This window comes from Lygodium microphyllum, chromosome 5 (assembly GCF_053477565.2).
Source record: "Lygodium microphyllum isolate KBCC chromosome 5, Lygodium_microphyllum_v1.1.10, whole genome shotgun sequence".
NCBI classification, from domain to species: domain Eukaryota; kingdom Viridiplantae; phylum Streptophyta; class Polypodiopsida; order Schizaeales; family Lygodiaceae; genus Lygodium; species Lygodium microphyllum.
In genome coordinates this window covers 2,147,396-2,168,034 of record NC_141139.1, presented here as the reverse complement: position 1 = coordinate 2,168,034, position 20,639 = coordinate 2,147,396, and the positions used below count along the sequence as shown (strand labels likewise).

Here is a 20,639-nt window from a genome sequence, read left to right as displayed (position 1 = left end):
TCATGACTCATAGACGGGAAATGTAGCAATAAAAACTAGTCTCTCTTAGCAAAATGAGCATTCTCCAAATGTTGTACATATTCTAAAAGCCAACTTTGAAATACCATGGCCTAGTCATGTCACTAAAAATTGCATAGATATGTAATTTACAAAGTCATCAAGCCTTAAATATATCTAAAATTCGATTCTTTTTTTTCTCTTATCTCCAACTCACATTCAATTACTATTTTTAGTTGTTATTATTTTCTATAGTTTTTATTTCTTGTAATTCTTCAAAATAATACTTTTAATAACTCTTAATACCTTTAGCAACTTATTTGACCTTTTGCATGTTAGTAATTGCTATGTTTGGTCATTGCTATTTTTAGTAATTACTACTTTTAATGTTATTAAAGTTTATTAATAAGAGATTTGATAGAAAATGGATATATGCAAATAGGTATGATCCATATGGGCAAAGCGATATGGAGGTTAGTTGCTAGGTTGCATTATGCAAATATAGCAATATATAGAAAATATGGGACTGTTATATAAGAGGACCTAGAGAGTATGACATATAATATAGTGCCACGTTAAAGAACTAAGGCAAAATTGTATTTAATCAAGCACATCTAATCTAGTGTATGATAATATTATTTCTTTAGTACACAAACTTACTTAGTAAAAAGTAATTTTCAATATATTATAATTATGGTCTTATCTAAGCCATTAGGCAAAATCTTAAGAGATTTGACCTAGTCAATTTCCTTTTCAAACAGACTTGCATACATGAACTTAATATAGATATGTGTTACATATGTGTTTGATAGATTTAATTTCTCAAATAGAGATTAAAATAATTGGTGATATATTGATTTAATTAAATTAAATTATTTGAAAAAAATATCTCTCTACAATAGAGCTACTAAATGATGTTGTAAATTTTAAAATACATCATTATTAGTAAGTAATATATAAAATAAAATAGCATGTAGAATTACTAAAAATACAAGGATTATGGATATTATATAATAAATATGGATATATTAAATATAAAATATGTATTTTTAAATAATATGATTGTATAAATCAAATTTACGTTGGATGGTTGTAATTAAAATTTTAAAAGATAGAAAAATCGTGAAAGTTATAAAGAAAGAGTTGTAACATATCCAATATTCTTAGGAAAAGGGAATCCATGGTTTTAGCACTTCATCAATGTTTTAGTTTCATAAATTATTATTGAAACTCAAAACATTTAATGTGTATTAAGAGGGATCCTAGTCATATACATGCTACTCTATAAAGCACCCTAAGGGACGCATTCACAATGAATCCTCATGCTCTCCTACATATCAAATTTCTCAATTATTATATTATGTACTCTTTATATGCTACTCAAAAGACATTGTAAGGGTTTCCCCAAGGAAGCATTGTTAGGACTTGAATTCCACTGTATATTTAGCACTATTTTATACCTTGGAATTAGTGTGCATGTAGTCTTTTGGATCAACATGTATGAAGCAGCCTTTATCTTTCGTATGATGTTTCACCTGAAAGTTAGGGCGCAGGTCTAAAACGTTAGGTAGTTGTATTCGAGCAGTGGTTGTATGATCAAGAATGATATACGATGGGAGACAGTGCCCTACAATGGTTGTTGATGTTTGATCCTATTGTTCTTTGGTTGTTCCTTGAGTATTGATGTTGTTCTCTTTCAAGTTATTTAACTAATGATGGCTATGGTGATAGTAAACAGTGTAATATTTGATGGATAGCTGTTCTATGTTGATGAATCTGATAGATGCTTTATGTTTGGATATATTTCCTAAATGTTATATGGTATCAATATCTGCAAATTTATTTATGAAATTTTCTGCAATACTGTAGTGTTTTCACGAAGAATAATGTGTCTGGATTGTTATGGCATTCTAAGAAGTCATAACACTTTGGCGATCCCTACCAGTCTCAAGAAAATAATTTCTTGATTTTGGTACAAATCTGGAATCAATTCCTAAGAGACTTAGGTGATAGGAATGCTAATGACATTGACAATGTATCAGGCACCTTTTATGGGCAGCATTTATGCCGAGCAATTACCCTTATCATTCCAACCCTATTCTATTAAGAGCAAATCACGAGAATTAAGGGAGGCATTAGCAAGGCAGCAACAGCATGAAGTTTTTCTTAATGATGCAGAGGTTGTTGCAGCATTAGGCAAGCTGGATGAGGAATAGGTTGTACCTGATAGTCAGGGTGATCAGGATGTGGGTCCCTCAGGGGGTACAGCAACCGTTTATAATTCTCATGTTGGTTCTGAAGAATCTTTTCCAACTCCTTCGACCCCTGAAGTTTCACCTAATGTTTCGGAAGATGAGGAACCATCATCACCACTTAAAGATCAAGAAACTCCTCCTAGGCAGGCACTCAAAAGACTGCAACATATAGTGCTTGGAAGATCATTTTTACTGAGAGGTACAGATGTTCAATCTAAGAAGTATTTAAAATTTAATCCTCTACTGCCATTGCGGAGGCCTCATAAGTTGAACATAATGAATCCAAATCACATTGTTAACCGAAAGGTTAGAGCCTCTAAGTATTTCGGAAACAAAAAATAAGACCTTGATTGTCATGTGGCCCAGTCTGAGACTAGGTGGACAGCAAGTGGATTCAACCAAATGTATGGGGATCGGGTCAAAAAGAAAAAATTTGCTACCACCTTCCATGGAAAGGCTATGGACTGGATTGCCAGTTATGGAATGGCAACCTTCAATTCATATGATGCTTTGAAAACAACATTTTTAGGCAAGTTTCGGAAGGACAAAACTCTGGGAGACATTTTAAGGAAGATCAAGAAGATAAAACAAAAGACTATGTTAGTGGAGGACTATGCCCAGAAATTCAAGAACCTGTTGAACAGGCTGGATGCTGATGATACACCTTCAATGGAAATGCAGATCACCTACTTTATGAAGGGCTTGAGAGGTAAGATTCGAAATCCCATTGCCAATGTTGAGATGGGTCAGAATGATGCATTGGATACATTGATTAGGGCAGCTATGAGAGTGGAAAAAAGACTTGGTATCTTTAGCTCTAAGAACAGTAAAGATGTGGACTCTTTGGACTCATATTCTAATGCAAATTTAGAATCAGATTCAAACACAGATAGTGATGATGAGGATAGTGATTATAGCTCAGATTCAGATGATGATTCAAGTGACTCTAATGAGGATAACTCTAGCAAGAGGAGGCATAAGAAGAAAAACAAGAAATCAAGATCAACCAAGAACAAAAAGAAGAAAACAAAGGATAAAGATAAGAAGAAGTCAAAGAACATCAAGTTAGATAAAATGATAAAACAAAAGCTAAAGGATTTGGGTATTTCTGAAAGTAAGAAGAAGGAAAAGCATGGTGAGATATGTCAGAGAAAGGGCCATGAAACTAGGACTTGCTGGTATAATCCTAATGTCAGGATGGCACAACAGATGCCAGTGATGCAAGCTAGACCGAGACCTATTCAACCAGCTGCAGTAAATTAGATTATTCTTGAGACCATACCACATAGACCCTTCAAAGGACCTAGAAGAATGCAGGCTAGACAACATCGGGGAAATTTTCAGGCACAGCAACAAACTACCCAAATGGGAGCATGCCACTATTTGGAGGTCAATGACACTTTGTTGGACCAAACTATGAACTTTGGCCAATGCATGGAACTGAGAGAGGAATGCCAAAAGCAAGGTCCTGCAATATTGGAATACCTACAGGAGCATCTCATCAACAACATCCACCTACCTCAGTTGCAGTATTCCTTATAGAGTTACCTGATCAGGATGAGAAAAGGCAAGTCCCTAATGGTATAGGAACTGCTAGCTGTAGGAAAATTCAGCAAGAGAAGGTTCAAGAAGAGGCAAAGGAGGTGTCATGTAACATTAATGTTGCAAGTATGCATGTTCATTGTGATTGTTCTAATTGTCTTGAAATAGAGGAATGTCAAGAGGAACCAATGGTCTTAGCAGTAACTAGAAGTCAAGTTGGTATGAAGCTTGATTGGCAGGAACAAGAGAAAATAAGAAAAAAGGCAACAAAGCATGTGAGAAAGATGCAAAAACTTGCTGAAAAATGTGAAGCTGATTGAGTTGATGATGTAGGGGATTCAAGTTTGCAAAGACCTGAACTGCATGCGCAGTTTCCTAAATATCATGAGTATGTTCCTGAACAGCAGAATTAGTCTCCTGATGATCAGGAGCAGTTTCTTGATAGCACAGTTTGCTGAAAATTTACAACAAGGAGGCTCAGAAGAGCTATTCTGGGCATTAGCAAAGTGTTCTTTGCATTTAACCTTAAAGAAAAATTTGGATCCAATACCGGGATTTAAGGAGAAGTCACTCTTAAAGATCAAACAGAAGCAACAAGAATTTCTTGAAAGTATAGCAGTTTAGGATCAAATAGTTCATTACTATCAAGCAGTGCTAGCAACCCAACAAGAAGTGGTGGATTATCAAGTCCCTACCATTCAAGTTGAGTATGCAAGTAATAAGTATGATGATGTTATGTTGGATGGAGGTTCATGAATTAACATACTTCCTGAACATACATATTTGGTAACTAAGCAAGAGGAGCTATTACCAGCCCCATTTCAGGTCTGGATGGCAGACCAAAGGAGGTTACAGCCTTCGGGCATTCTTAGAAATCAACAAATTCGAGAAGTTGGCCGGAAGTTTAGGGTTAGTTGTGTGGTCTTGAGAATGTCAGAAATTGGGGATTCGTATACAATGCTTTTGGGAAGACCGTGGTCTAGACTAGCTAAACTCAAGAAAGATTGGGAAAATGACTATGTGTGCATCCCGAGAGAGGACTTAAGGAGATCAAGTAATTCATAGTGAATAAGGTTATTTTGAAGAGTTCCTCTATACATGTAGTAGCACAAACTATTAATCTTGCATATGAAGTGGAAGATGATGAGGAGGAATTATTTCTTCAAGCAAATCCTTCTATGGTTCCAATTTTTGAAATAGATGTTGATGGTATTATACAAGAGTATCAGGAGCAACTCAATATAGCTGGAAATGCAGTCCAGCAACAGCAAATTGTTCAAATTGTAGTACAAAATCAGTCAGAGTAGAATTTGTAAGGTCTTCCTAAAGATAAGGAGCAGCCTATATTTCAAGACAAGTCTAGAAATGAGCAAAATAAATTAATTCAGGACTACAGTACAACTTATCCTGAAGTTTCTTAGCAAGAAATACTTGACAAACAGCAAACTAGTATGGAGAGTTTTATGGACAATTTTGGTACACTGGATGAATAAGGGCATAAAGTTATTGTTCAGGCTGAACTAAGATATGATCATACAATGAGAAGATCGGCAAGAGTGGTTGAAGATGAGGTCTAGGAGGTTAACCTAAATATAGAAGAAGAGTCTAAACCCATCAAGGTCAGCATTTTTGTGGAAGATAATTTCAAGCAATATCTAATTCAGTTGTGCAAAGAGTTTCAAGATATTTTTGCTTGGGATTATATAGATATGAAAGGATTTGATCCAGATGTGCGTCAGCACAGGATAAACTTGAAAAAGGATGCTAAGACTATTGTTCAAAAGAGGTATAGAATGAATCCTAATTATGCCAAACAAGTCAATGAAGAAATTGACAAGCTTTTCAAAGTTAGGTTTATCAAATTGGTTAATGAGGTTACTTGGTTATCTCCTATTGTTATAGTGCCAAATAATAATGGGAAGATTAGAGTTTGTGTGGATTACAAGAAATTAAATGCAGCTACTATCACTGATCCCTTCTCCATTCCTTTTACTGATTCTCTTTTGGATTATGTAGCAAGTCATGAGATTTACAATTTCCTGAATGGTTTTTTAGGATATGATCATATCAAGATGCATCTGGAAGATATGGATAAGACAGCTTTCATTACAAAGTGGGGAGCTTATGTTAGCACAATTATGAACTTTGGGTTGAAAAATGGACCGCCTACGTTTCAAGGAGCTGCTCACAAAACATTTGAACCATACTTAACAACTTTTATGAGAGTATTCGTTGATGATTTTTGTGTTTTTGGCAACAAAAGTGAACACTTAAAACACCTCAGACTATGCTTTCAGATATGCAAAATGTTTGGTATGTCATTAAATCCTTTCAAGTCAATGTTTGCAACCAAAAGGGGTGTGTTGTTAGGCCATCTAAAGAGGGTATGAGTATAGACCCCAAGAAGATTGCAGTTGTTCAGAAGGCTAAGGCTCCAAGTAATGTGCAAGAAATTATGAGGTTTGTGGGGCAGATTAAGTTGCATAGCAGATACTTAAGGTACCTGTCACATATCTGTTCTCCTCTTACAACTCCGACAAAGAAAGGGATGCAGTTTGTGTGGAGGGAAGATCAGGAGAGAGCTTTTCGTGTTTTGAAAAAGATGTTGGTGGTGGCTCCCATTTTGCAACCTCCAGCATGGGATTTACCTTTCCATATTTTTGTTGATGCATCTGATTTGGCTATGGAAGCTATTATTATGCAGGATAAAGTGCTGGGTTGGTACATACCAATTTATTATACAAGCAAGAGATTGAGTGATGTTGAAAAGAACTATTCTATCACTAAAAAAGAAGCACTTGGAATAATCTTCTTGATGCAAAAATTCATACACTATTTATTGGGAAATCACATTGTTTTCCATGAGGATCATCAAGCATTATTGTTATTAACAAGCCCCAATTGACAAGTAGATTGGCTAGATGGATGTTGCTACTGCAAGAGTTTGATTTTAAGGTTATTCACACCCCCGAGAAAGAGCATGACATTGCTGATTATCTAAGTAGATTGGAAACTAATGAGTCTGAAAGCAGGAGTTTATGATCAATTACCTGATGCTGAACTTTTTGAGGTTCAAGTGCTTGACCCTGATTCATATTATTATGACCAGATGTAGCATTTCGTAAAGTCAAGAATTATGCTTGCACACCTTTCAGCAAATCGGAGAAGAAGGTTGGCATTAAAGAGTAGATTATTTCAGGTCATTTTGAACACATTGTATAGAAGGGGAGTTGACAATGTCTTGAGAAGGTGTGTTGCTGAATTTGAGTAACCAACAATGTTGCATGAAGCTCATTCTAGATTATCATGTCATTTTTCAGGAGAGATTACAGGCAGGAAAACAATGCAGGCAGGTCTTTGATGGCCTCCTATGTTGAAAGATGCTCATCAATATGCCAAAGAGTGTTTGCAATGTCTGAAGGAAGGTCAACCACTTGATAGGAATAGCATGCAAGATCATACTGTATTACCACTTGAGCCATTTCAAAAATGGGGAATTGACTTTTTCGAGCCCATCAAACCAGCAGCTAAACGGACAAGTGATAGATACATTTTGATTTGCACTAACTATGCTACAAATCTGGTAGAAGCTCAGGCATTAAAAGATAATAAAGCAGCAAGTGTGGCCAAGTTTTTATACTCTAACATTATGACCAGATTTGGGTTTCCTATTGAGCTTACTAGTGATTGGGAAAAGAATTTCTTGAATCAAGTTATCAAGGAATTGACTATCAGGCATATGATTCTGCACAAGAAATCTACCCCATATCACCCTCAAGCTAATGGTCAAGCTAAAAGTTCCAACAAGATTTTACTCCGCATCTTGAAGAAAATTGTTTAGGATAATAGGGACGATTGGGATACTAAGCTTGATTCAACATTGTGGGCTTTCAGGACAACATACAAATTTGCAACAGGGCTTACACCCTTCATACTTGTCTATGGTTTAAAAGTTGTGTTTCCCATGGAATTTGTGGTACCAAGTTTGAGAATTGCCATTATACATAAGGTGGATCCTGAAGAGTCAGTGCAGCATAGACTAGAACAACTCCTAAAGTTGGAGGAGGACAGGGTATTGGCTACTTACATTTTAGGTGTCACACAATAGCTGAGACTGGCTTGGGTTAATAGACATATCAAAAAGAAAAATTTTCAAGAAGGAGATTGGGTTGTAGTTTATAACTCCCGACTTGGAAAATTTCCCGGTAATTTAAAACTCAGGTATGCAAGTCCCTTTGTGATTTTCAAGGAGATGGGTTAGGGCACATTTTTATTACAAAACTTGCAAGGAAAAGTTTTAGACCTTGCAGTGAATGGATTTAGGCTAAAGAGGCTAGTACAACCCTATTATTCAAATGTTCATGTAATTCTTTCAAGTGGGACAAGAGAATTAGTTTGTGGTAGTTATGTGTGTGAATGGTCTAAATCCCATGATATTGAAGTGACATTTGGCACAAAAGAGGGTGGAGTAAGTGACAAATTGGACTTTGGCATGCATATGGAAGAGACTGTGCATTCTTTTGAGACTTCATCCCTTTCGCCATTCTCGACCTACAGCCATCATCGCCATGACGCATACCCTCCATTCTTCAGCTCGTAAGCTTTCAATGTCCAAGCATGGCCGGTAGGAAGAAGATGATGATGAGCTATATGAGAACACAAATGATGACAAATCAGCGCAGCAGGAAGACGATGAGGTTATACCAATGAATGATTCATACCTTTCGAGCCCAAGTGCTATAGGTACTCCCTTTGTGGATTCTAATTTGTATCTTAATGTTGAGGCAAAGGAGCATCAGTTATGGCTGCAAAAGATAGGGTTGTATGAGTATGCCCGATTGCCATGGGACCGGTGGGCCTCAAATGTACATGCTTCAGTACAAATGGATATTTCAAGGTACTCCAATGGCAAGATTGTAGGCCGTATCGAGTTGAATGCTGCAATTGTGAGCCAAGTTTTGTCTCTTCCTATGAAAGATAATCCAATTGCATATCAGTGTACAAAAGATCAAATGCATTATGCTTTTGGGGACCTTGTTAGACCCAGGAATGTGTTTGTGCTGAAACGGGTTGATGGGGTCTGAAAATTGCAGCTACGATGGTTTATGGAGCGGTTTATGTTGTTCATTAAAACCGATAGCATTGCTAGAGACACTTATAGCATTCTGTATTATGCTGAAAATTTGGGGATGCCGAATTGGGCAGGTCTTATGTATGAGAGGCTAACGGTTGACATTAAGATCTCAAAAACCAAGAAGGTCTTTCAAAAATCTCGAATGGGTTGTTTCCTAGTAGGTCTATACGAGTATGCACGAGTGTTGTATCCCGAACTTACTACTGAATATTTGCTCAAGTTGGATGTTACATCTTTGATAGAGGATGCAGTGGAAACAGAGGTTAAAATTGATGGTTCTCATGATGGTAAAGATGTTCATAATGTTCATGATTTGTTTGATGATAATCTTAAGAAACATGTTATTTATTGTGATTTGAGGCAAGTGGGGTATGATGAGGCATATGCCAAGTAGGTTGCTTCAAAATTTGTCAAGGAAGATAATAAAGATGCAGGTATTGAGAATGTACTTAATGTTGGAAAAGAAGCTCATAATACTTCTAAAATGGAAGGCAATCTTTACGCAAAGAAAAGGAAAAAGATTGGCAGGATATGGCTTAGGAGTATGCCTCTGTCAGATGAAGAAAAGCAGGATGTTTCTCTTGAATTTCAAAACCATTCTAGTAATGTACTTGGTGATCAGAACGTGGCTGAAAATGAAGCATATATACATTCTGTTTCAGTTTGTTCTCAGATGCATGATGGTCATATTGATAGTCTCTCTAATGTTGTGGGGGTTATGCAAAAACTCATGAATTATTTTTAGGCATATAATAAGCAAAGTGCTCAGACTACAATTCGAGTTAGTGACTTGCAGGTTCAGTTGTCTGTTTAGTAAAAGACAATTGAGGAGTTGTCTCAGAAGTTGCAGCAAAAGCAGTCTGAGTATGAAACATTGCAATCTGAACTTGGGGGGGAAATTGCAGAGATGCAGTAGTTGTTGGATAGAAACAAGATGTCTACTACCTTATTTGAGAAGTGGACTAATGAACTTAAAACCAAATGTTTGGGTGAGATGCCAATTTTTATGGGAAAATATGTTGGAATTCAAGTTGATTATAACTTGCTCTTAGAATGTTTTCAGCCATTATAGGAAGTTGAAAAACAAATTTTGAACATTATAGAAGTTGAGGTAGATGCTTTGGTGATATTAAAATTTGAGCTTGAGGATATTAGGAATGCATTGCTAGATGATGTCAAAACTGCATGGCAAATGGTTGTTGATAAGTTTGATGGAATGATTTCCAGACCTTATCATATGCTTTAAAATGTTTTTGTTTCAGCAAATTATGAGGATGTAGTGCATGAGAGAGATGCCTTGAGGTTGAAAGTAGAAATGCATGGATGTGACTGATAAGTTGGAGAAGGCTTTGGATGCAAAAAGAAAAATTGATGAGTATGTGGCTTCTTTGTTGCAACATAGAGATTTTTTATCTCGTGATGGTGATTCTATTATTCAGGAAGTGATTCACACAGTTCATTAGGATTTTACTATCATGGATCATGATATTGTTGAGGATCATGATGTCGATGCTATGGTATGGAAGATGTCTTCATGCACATACCTCATTCTCTATACTCCTAAATCCTCTTAGCTATTAGTTTGGTTGTACTTCTTATGCCATGTTTTGAGCATTCTACTGACTCTTAGAACTAATTATGCAACTATACAAGAGGGCTATGAGTATCCTAGAGGGGCTCTACTCATGGTAGCTCTATGTGGCTTGTCAAGGGGTGCAAGGCCTCTGGCAAGGCATAATTGTGTTCTCTGAGTAGTTCTTCATCATATCTAGTTTTCATGTTTTCAGTTAGATATCTACATGCTTGTGGGTTCGAGTCATGACTGGCCCAGTCATCCATCAGGCTATGCCAAGTGTTAGGACTTGAATTCCACTGTATATTTAGCACTATTTTATACCTTAGAATTAGTGTGCATGTAGTCTTTTGGATCAACATGTATGAAGCAGCCTTTATCTTTCATATGATGTTTCACCTGAAAGTCAAGGCGCATGTCTAAAACGTCGGCGGGCAGTTGTATTCGAGCAGTGGTTGTATGATCAAGAAATGATATACGATGGGAGATAGCGCCCTGCAATGGCTACTGATGTTTGATCCTATTGTTCTTTGGTTGTTCCCTGAGTATTAATGTTGTTCTCTTTCAAGTTATTTAACTAATGATGGCTATGGTGATAGTAAACAATGTAATATTTGATGAACAATAGTTCTATGTTGCTGAATCTGATAGGTGCCTCATGTTTGGATATATTTCTTGAATGTTATATGGTATCAATAGCTGCAAATTTATTCATGAATTTTTCTACAATATTGTGGTGTTTTCATGCAGAATAATGTGTCTAGATTGTTATGCCATTCTAAGAAGCCATAACAAGCATTCATAGTGAAATCCTTTTCTCTCTTACATATCTACTTTCTAGAGTCTCATACATTCATAGAATACAAAAGTATCCACTTAGCACATTTATAGTGACATTCATTAACTCATCATTGCTCATCCTTGATGGGTATGTTGGTCTCTCCTTCTTTGTAACCAATGAGTTGGTTATTATGCTCACCTACTACCCATGACCTTGTGATGTTTTTTAATCAATCTCTCTCTCTCTCTCTCTCTCTCTCTCTCTCTCTCTCTCTCTCTCTCTCTCTCTCTCTCTCTCTCTCTCTCTCTCTCTCTCTCTCTCTCTCTCTCTCTCTCTCTCTCTCTCTCTCTCTCTCTCTCTCTCTCTCTCTCTCTCAAGGATCCGTGGGTTTTAGACCCCACACCACACCGACAGGAGATCCGGAGGATTCTTGATCTACATCGACAGCAGACTGAGATCCGACGACACTCGACACACTGGATCTCAGATCTCCAGTTTGCTCTTTCTCCACCGCCGATGTACCACATCCTGCATCCAGGAGGGATCACCTGCTATTAGCAACTTTGACGACTGCTACTACATCCCAGGATAGTATATCTCCCTGCATCTGTTACATATACACATCGCACCACTTTATCACAGCCGACAGTTGTTCCCCTATCACAGCCGACGTTTCTTCCCCCTTTGTAGCCATTATCTGGAGTACCAGAGCTACATACGCACATACACATACACGACACTTATCACACTCACAGCACCGTATTTTCAGTTTCCAGTTTTTAGCTTTTCATTCAACACTTTTATTTTGGATAGCTGGACCTCATCAGTTGTATCACAGTTTGTCTCATAGGCCAGTTTTGGTCTTTAGAAGACGTTAATATAACTCTCTCTCTCTCTCTCTCTCTCTCTCTCTCTCTCTCTCTCTCTCTCTCTCTCTCTCTCTCTCTCTCTCTCTCTCTCTCTCTCTCTCTCTCTCTCTCTCTCTCTCTCTCTCTCTCTCTCTCTCTCTCTCTCTCTCTCTCTCTCTCTCTCTCTCTCTCTCTCTCTCTCTCTCTCTCAACCTCTCTCATAAGCTATAGAAGAAGAAGAAGATAGAGAAGCAAAAGCTCTCAAATTTACATGCAAGAATGAGCTCTCTATTCACTTCTAGACATTATATATATATATATATAATTATAATTGGAGAAGTAAAGGATCTTGAATTTGTACACATTAGAAAAAGTTCTCCATTCATTTCTCTACTTATAGACATAGTGTTTCTTTTTGGATGGGCACCCTCAACAATTTTGTCCCCTTTTTCTCCACTTAGAATGTTAACAAAACCTTTGTGTCTTGCTTGTGATATATTTAAATGCATCCATGGAATTCTTCTATTCAACATGAGGGATATTTTATTGCATATAGGCTTACTAGACATTTAAGCTTTACTCATAGGTTCATACTATTTATATGAGAGTGAGCTTGATACTCATATCTTACAATAAGGATTCTCATTGGGCTACATCTATTTTGAAAACTAACTCTAAAAGGTTGTGGTATCAGCTACAAATCAAATATAGATGTAACTTAAAGAGATTTCAAGGCCTTAAATATTTTCAAACATTAATCTATATTTTTTTTTGGCTCTTCCAACCTAGTCTTCTCTTGTTATCTATAGCTATCAACTTTCACTTACCATTTTAGACAATTAAGTATTTTTTATAGCTTTATTGGTAAATTTCTAAAAACAAGCTTTTAGTAATACTATTGGTGCCTTTGGAAAATTCTTTAGCTTTTTGGCCTTCATCAACACTCATTTTGATAATTACTATTTTTAATAGCTCTCGTATTTTGGGGAGTTATTCTAAAATGTATAAGAGCTCACCATAATTTGACTAAGAAGAACACTTAATCATTGATGTGTCTTCACTATTTGAGCTCAAGGTACATCTCACATTATCGGCTCATACTTCCATGCTAATCCAACCCATCAAAAGCAGATTTTGATGGTCTCATGATTCTCTCATATATGCTCCTCTGATTACTTGAAGCCACCTATTTTGCTCTCCAAGCTCTACAATCACACCACATGGAGAAGGAACATTGAAAGAGGAGAAGGGAATCAAGAACTGGAAAGGGAAAGTCTCTTATGAGGCCTCTCTCACTCTCCCACAAGCTATCATGAAGAGAAGTAGATAGAGAAGCAAAGGCTCTCAAATTTAGACACACAAGGAGGAGCTCGCTACTCACTTTTTACACATTATATACCTACGATTTCTTTCTTTGTGGGCACCCTCAACCCTTTGGTCCCTCTCTTGTCCACTTATTATGCCCAATCTTTAGATTATTAGCAATTACTATTTTTTACAAGTACTACTTTTTGTAGCTTTTAAAGATGATACTTTTAGTAACTCATGGTGCCTTTCGCAACTCGTTTAACCTTTTGGACTTCAACATATGTTTTTTTAATAATTAGTATTCTCTAGCAAGTATTATTTTTGGAAATTTATTGAGATTAGTTAGCAAGTCATTCAATTATTACAGGCAAACATAGTTAAAGTTTGGTTGCTAGGTTGTGCCATTATATGAACATGATTATGTATGGAAAATCTAGGACCATTATATCATATGGCAACTTGAAAATGTAACATATAGTATGGTGCTATACCAAAAAATTATACGTAATTAAGCATATCTAGTCTTTTATCCAATAAAACTATCGATTTTATACAAAATATTATCAGGTACAAAGGAATCTTTAATATGATAGTATTTTATTATATAATAGCATTTGCAAGCCATTGTGCAAAATCTTCAAAAATGTGAGCTATTCAATTTGAAAAATCCAAGTCAAAATTTTATAAATTGACTAAACTTACAATTAAATATGTTTGATGGTAACTCACTTAAATCAATTTCCACCTCCATTTAACAAGTTTGTTGTTCAATTGAAAATGAATACATTTTGGAATTACCCATGCAAGTTCAAGATGTGAAATGAATATGTGTTACATCTTGCTTGAAAATTTTAACTTCTCAAGTAGGCATGAAAATTAAGTCATATAGTTTAGTATACATAAAGCTAATCGTAAGGTGTAAAACAATTAATGTTGATGTATTTAATGAATTAACTCCTAAATAATACATAAGAAATGTTAAAATTCAAAGAATTTATACCTCCTTGATAAATTTATGAAATAGTCTTGTAAAAATACTTAATTTTTATTCTATTATTTATTTATTTATTTATTTATGAACTTATTTGATGTATTTAAAAATGAGTTTTAAAATAGGGTTTAGCAATACTACAATATACATATTGGATATTGAGCATATAAAGTGTGTTTTTACAAAAATGACGATAAAAAGCTAACATACCTTTTTGTAAGCTGTAAAGAAAAAATAGAAAAGTAGAGGAAGCAATACATAGCCATGTTTCATTTATGTGACTGTATAAATGCAACATAGCTTGGTTCGAAGTCATAAAGCAAAATTAGAAAAGTGGAAAGGCAATCGAAGTTGTAAAGAAAAAGTTGTAACATATCCAGTAATCTTAGGAAAAGGAAATCCATGATTCCAACACTTTGTTTGTTTCTTTGTATCATAATTACTCTCAAAACTCAAAATGTTTACTAAGTATGAAGAGAGGCTCTTAGAATTATATGCGCTACTACGCTATAAAGCATCCTACGAGAGGCATTCCTAGTGAATCCTCATGCTCTCATGTGTGTAAACTTTCTCAAGCATTCTACACTTACATGCTCTTTATGCTTCTATAAAAAGTAATCCTCATACTCTCCTACATATCAACTTTCTCAAGTATTCTCCATTTATCAACTATAATAAAAAGCATAGTAAGGGTTTTCCTAAGTATTGATAGTAATGAATCTTTTTGCTCTCTTACATATCAATTTTCTTGAGTCTTATACATCTGTAGCATAGGTAAAGGTACTCCCTTAGCACTCCCACACTGACATTTATTTATTAACTCATTATTGCTCACTCTTCATTAGCACAATGACCTTTGCTTCTTTAGTTTGCTTTATGCATTACCTACTAAGTGCATGTCCTTGTGATGTTTTAAACACACTCTCTCCCAACCTCCCTTGAGCCCACCATACTTCTAGCAACAATCGCTCACTAACATTGAATTGATAAGCAAGACTTAATCTTACTTGAGTAATGGTGTTAGAATGTCAAAACTACAAGCACAGAGTTTAGAGGTGAGCTAGCACAACTTGTGGAGGAGAGGCAAAGGAGAATTGATAGAGTCACAAGCGTGTGTAGAACTACACGATCCTATTCCACATATTCTTGGAAAACTATTAGGTTCACAAAAAGAGCGAGCTCACTTAAAAATAAATTTTAGAGAGAAAAAGTCAGGATTGCAATCTAGAAGGTTGAATAAAAGAAATTAATGAAGTCGTAATGGTCTTATTGGCCCCTGACTCACACCCTCTTTCAAAGTGTCTTTGACAATCATACAAAGCTCCCTTGCATTTGGCCACATGTGATTGTTTTCCTCTTTTGTTCTCAATATGGATGTAAAATTTCGTCAAGACACATGTGACATATGCACACCCCCCTCTTCTTTTTTCGGTAATCGAGTGGTTACCCTAGTGGCAAGCAACTTATCTATGACACCCCTCTTCTTTTTTCAGTAACCGAGTGGTTACCCTAGTGGCAAGCAACTTATCTTATTATTGCACGTGTGCGTGTGCGTGCGTGCGTGCATGTGTGTGTGTGTGTGTCTCTCTCTCTCTCTCTCAAAAGAAGATATGGGTCATGAAGCCCACTTTCTTGGACAAATTCAACTTTCAAACACACAAGAGTGTGTGTGAGAAAGCAACTACCCACATTGAATTTACACAAGCAATTATTTTCAGGGCGGCTTATTTACTGCCACAAAATCAAATATGAAAAAGGAAAAAGGGAGTGGGGGGGGGGGGGGGGATATTTTATATATTTATATATATATATATATATATATATATATATATATAATAAAGGGTGCATTTATTCGGGGTATACTTATAGAATACACAGGATCATCGAGATTCGAGACCCCAATGAATGCATGCCCGGGGTGAAGACATCATCGATGAGCCGGTCCTTTCACTGATGACGTTAGCTGCAGTTATTCAAGAATCAAAAGGCAAGATATTCATGAGTGTAACCAACCTCCTTTCCACAGGCTGCTTATCATTACTAACCACCCAATGCATATATCTATTTATTTATATCCAGGGTGGATTGGTAAATAAAAAGTGGGTAACCTTAATCCTCTATTAAGGTTCATATTAATAGGTTTACCTTAATGATCTCTAGACTCTGCCCCTCTCTCTCTCTCTCTCTCAGAAAAATCAGGCTCATATTAATAGGTTTATCTTAATGATCTCTTAGACTCTGCCTCCCCCCCCTCTCTCTTTCTCTCAGTCAGTAATCAGGCTCGTATTAATAGGTTTATCTTAATGATCTCTTAGACTCTTGCCTCCCCAATGATCTCTTAGACCCTGCCTCCCCCCCCTCTCTCTCTCTCAGTCAGTAATCAGGCTCATATTAATAGGTTTATCTTAATGATCTCTAGACTCTGCCTCCCCCCCCTCATGATGTCAATCTCAAATCCAAATTAGGTTGTGCCATTATCACTTAGTCTTACATGCTCAGTCGTACACACTAATCAATTCTCTCTTCCTCCCTCTGACTTCAACTGCAAATACTTAAACATCACTGTTGGGAGATTAAGCTCACTTTATAATCAGCCATAAGATTTGTGTGTTATTAGTCGTAGTGAAACAAAATACCTACTTGCTCAAGAGTAAGAGTGATTAGTTGCATCCTGCCTTTGGCTGTCTTTCTGTAATCTGATGAGTATATTCTTAATCTTAATCTGCAATTTCAAATTTTGTGAATCACAGTAAGGAGATTATTAAGCTAACACAATCAGCCTCAGGATTGGGTATCAGTCAGTGCTGATTAATCTCTCTCAGCCTGTGTTTACATTACGTAGACGATGATGTTGATTGCCTCTGATCCTTGCCTGCAATGTTCTGATCAGTCAATAATTTAGCTGGCCACTGATGCCCTGGCACATATTGTGCTTCTGGATATGCAGTACTAAACAGATACCCATAATTCATTTGCTGGTCCGGAGAGAAACTGCCCTGATCAGCACTCACTGCATTGGGAGACAGATTGCAGCTCAATGCTGGATTAACAGCATGATTAGCCCTAATCTGCACCCGATTAGCACTAACATGCCCCTGGGTTGTGATGCAAGAGGAGGACTGATCAGCCTCCTCCCTTCCAACTACTGCAGCAGCAGATTGCAGCAGCTCGATGCAAAGATGTATCCTCTTTTGATCAGCTTTGCATAGGACTGCTTGGGGTGCAGCTTCTGTTGCAGCAGAGCTTTGATGATCTGATATTCCTGCTGGCCCATAATTAGCTTGAGGATTAGTGCTGTGATCATGATTAGCTGACCCCTTGATTAAGCCCCTCACAATATCCAGTGCACCGAAGCCTTCCTCAGTTTGTGCGTTGGGGTCTGCATGATGGTCCAGCAACACAGCTATCATGTCAGCATTCCCCATCTCAGCTGCCAAATGCAGGGCTGTTCTGCCTATCCCATCTGCATAATTGACATCAACCACCCCTAACTCCAGCAATGCCTTCACCACCTCTCTGCTGCAGTTAGTGACAGAATAATGCAAGGCATGGGCCTTATCCAAGTTCAGCCCCTCTCCCATGACCATGAGCCTGACAAGCTCAACATCCATACAGTCCAGAGCTTGCTGCAGGCGGAATATATTGCGATGCTCGTCCGAGCATGTGGCCAGGTTAGGATTAGTACTGTGGCTTGGTACATTGTTGCTTATATTCAAGCTGCTGGTCTGACTGCCAGCTGCATAGCTCCTTTGAAGTGACCTTGTCTCAGCCAGCTCATGGAGAACTTCTGGAGGTAGATATTTTCTTAGGACTTGTAATCCAAGCCCAGAGTTCATGACCAAATCTGAGCAAACCTGCCACAGATGGTGAAACTTCTGCTTCTTAGCAACCAATAACACCCTCATTAAGCTCTCAACCGAAACATTCTCGATGATAGAGGTCAGCCTCCTCTGCAAAAATATAGCCACAAACACCTTGTTATTGTAAGGAGAGTAGGCCATGCAGGGTTGCTACTTTCTTTCAAAAAAATTATTCTTCCCAGAAGTAAGGTAGCCATCAAACTAGCCCATCAAAGCAATTACTTAAGTGCAAGCAATTTTTAGCCCCATCACAGAAGTGTGTTTATTGCTCCTGTCGGAGTTATTTCGAATCGAGCATTAACGATAATGATATTATGATTTGCAGCATCAAGTGTCTATACAAGCTGCCCTTAAAATGAGTTGGAATCAAATTCATGTTGATTCATCCCACCTAAACAGGCTAACGTTTTCTCAGGGTTAAACTCTGTCCAACAAACTGAGAGAGTTGAGACTGCACCAAAAACCTAACTCCTTATAATTCCGTACTTGAAAACAAACTCAGAGCTTCAAATGCATGTAACTATCAAAATCAGTAACCAATCTAAAATTTCACTGCAGCTGTTTTGGCAGAAGGATAAACAGTTCAATTAAATCCAGAAAGGCAACATATATAACTCTAGCCAAAACTGAACTGCAGAGGCACAGATGCATACAAGCTGAGTTTGTCTTCATAAAGCTTAGGCATTGGATCATGATTTTTACCTGAACCAGCTCTGATAACTGATCCACCCCAAAGAATTTGGCTGCCTGTATCATTTCCAAGCAAAGATGAACTGCAAGTGGGCAGTGGGAGTGTGTACAAGGCCTTTGCTGACACCTTAATGAGCTGTTTGACTGACTAACCATGGGCTCCATTATCAGCTGACCAGAGTACAAAAATTGCAAAATGGCAATAAATACATCATAACCCACAATCTCGACTGGAATAGCAGAATTAGAGCTACCTATAGCTATGCTAGAATTAATCACATAGTTAGGGCTGATGTACTGGTGAGAATTGTTAGAGACAATCTGCAATTGGGGGGTGCTCATATGGAGGCTAGTGGATATAGCAGATGGAGCTGCCATACTGTTATTAATGTAGGTAGAGGTGTCTCTAGAGGGTGGGATCTCAGTAGCAGCTTCCAGCTGATGATGATGTTCATGATTGAATAGACCTGTTGCGTGAGGTGTATCCATGATGTGATCATGGTAATGCTGGTTGTTGCAGGAGCCACTGCTGCTATGGGGGTTGCAAGAGAACATAATCCTGAAGAAATTGCTGCGCGCTGCGAGGACGCACTTGTGCGCGTGGATGTGCCGACCTTCAACGAGGAACGTGACATCGCTGAAGGCCTGTCCGGCTTTGAAGAGGTGGAGGTAGTCAGCAGACAGTGCTTCCAAGGGAGAGGAAGGAGGAGGAGGAGGAGGAGGAGGAGGATCTTGATCATCAACTGGCCGGTCTATGTGAAAGGGGGCAAGTAAATCTGCCGAGCCCATCACAACGAACCCTCAGAGGGTTCAAAGCTCTGATCAGCCACAGTACTACTATTGCTGCACAGGTCTGTGTCATTAACAGGAGAGCTGCCCGAATGACAGCGAATGCAAGGCAGCTATGGTCTTGCGCAAAAGCATATAGAGGCTGGGGGTTATGGTGGTTGTGTAGTATGTGTGGGTGTGGGGGTGTGTGTGTGTGTGTGTGTGTCTACTGCAACCAACTACCTACTCACAAATATACCTCCCTAATATCAGAAGCAAAGATGACTTTCACAACTGCTCTCTTTAAAAATTGTGTAAAGTACATTATATACAAATATATATAATAATAACTTTCATATGTAGAGAGAGAGAGAGAGACAGAGAGAGAGAGAATGTGTGTGTGTGTGTTTCTGCTGACCAAATGGTAGTATTAGGATTTGACTATAAAAATTCAAGGGGAGAGAGAGAATGTATGAACATGATTAATACCCTAATGATTGCCCTTGGACTTTGAACCAAGTTTATTATTGCAAAGATCATCACTTGGGATGCACCCTCCTCACTATCTCACATGGAGATTTGTCCCCCCAAGTGATGGGACTTATGCCCATGAGGCGTATGTGCATTCCCAAGCAACATATCCATTGTCCATATGTAAAGTGGTAACCCTTGCATGATGTGATTCTATGATAAACCTTGACGAGGAGCTTCGTGCCGGGATTGGGTGGGCACGTATGCAGCAGACAGTGGCCCGGCATGCGAATGGTGAGCATGGACAAGCACATGTGCCACTTTAAGGAAGGCTTTGCAAGGGGGCTCTGCATGTGCCACATGGTCCCGCACAAAACTTTTGTTAATAATTATAGAGGTTTTTGGCAAATGTTGCTCTTAA

The 20,639-nt window shown here is 37.7% G+C and overlaps 1 protein-coding gene across 1 annotated transcript; it reads right to left on the bottom strand.

Moving 5' to 3' along the window:
* Window positions 1-17,002: 17,002 nt before the first annotated feature.
* On the bottom strand, window positions 17,003-20,035 carry LOC148035442 (regulatory protein NPR6-like). The gene is made up of 2 exons (XM_087677400.1): window positions 18,992-20,035; window positions 17,003-18,379 (listed from the first exon to the last, which is right to left on the bottom strand). The coding sequence occupies exons 1-2, from the start codon at window positions 19,766-19,768 to the stop codon at window positions 17,264-17,266; spliced, it is 1,893 nt and encodes a 630-aa protein (XP_087533526.1). The 5' UTR covers window positions 19,769-20,035; the 3' UTR covers window positions 17,003-17,263.
* Between the last annotated feature and the right edge of the window lie 604 nt (window positions 20,036-20,639).

Coding starts and splice junctions, on each gene's coding strand:
- LOC148035442 (XM_087677400.1), bottom strand. CDS start 19,768: ATGGGCTCGGCAGATTTACTTGCCCCCTTTCACATAGACCGGCCAGTT. Junction 18,380..18,991: donor AGTTATCAGAGCTGGTTCAG/GTAAAAATCATG, acceptor ATATTTTTGCAG/AGGAGGCTGACCTCTATCAT.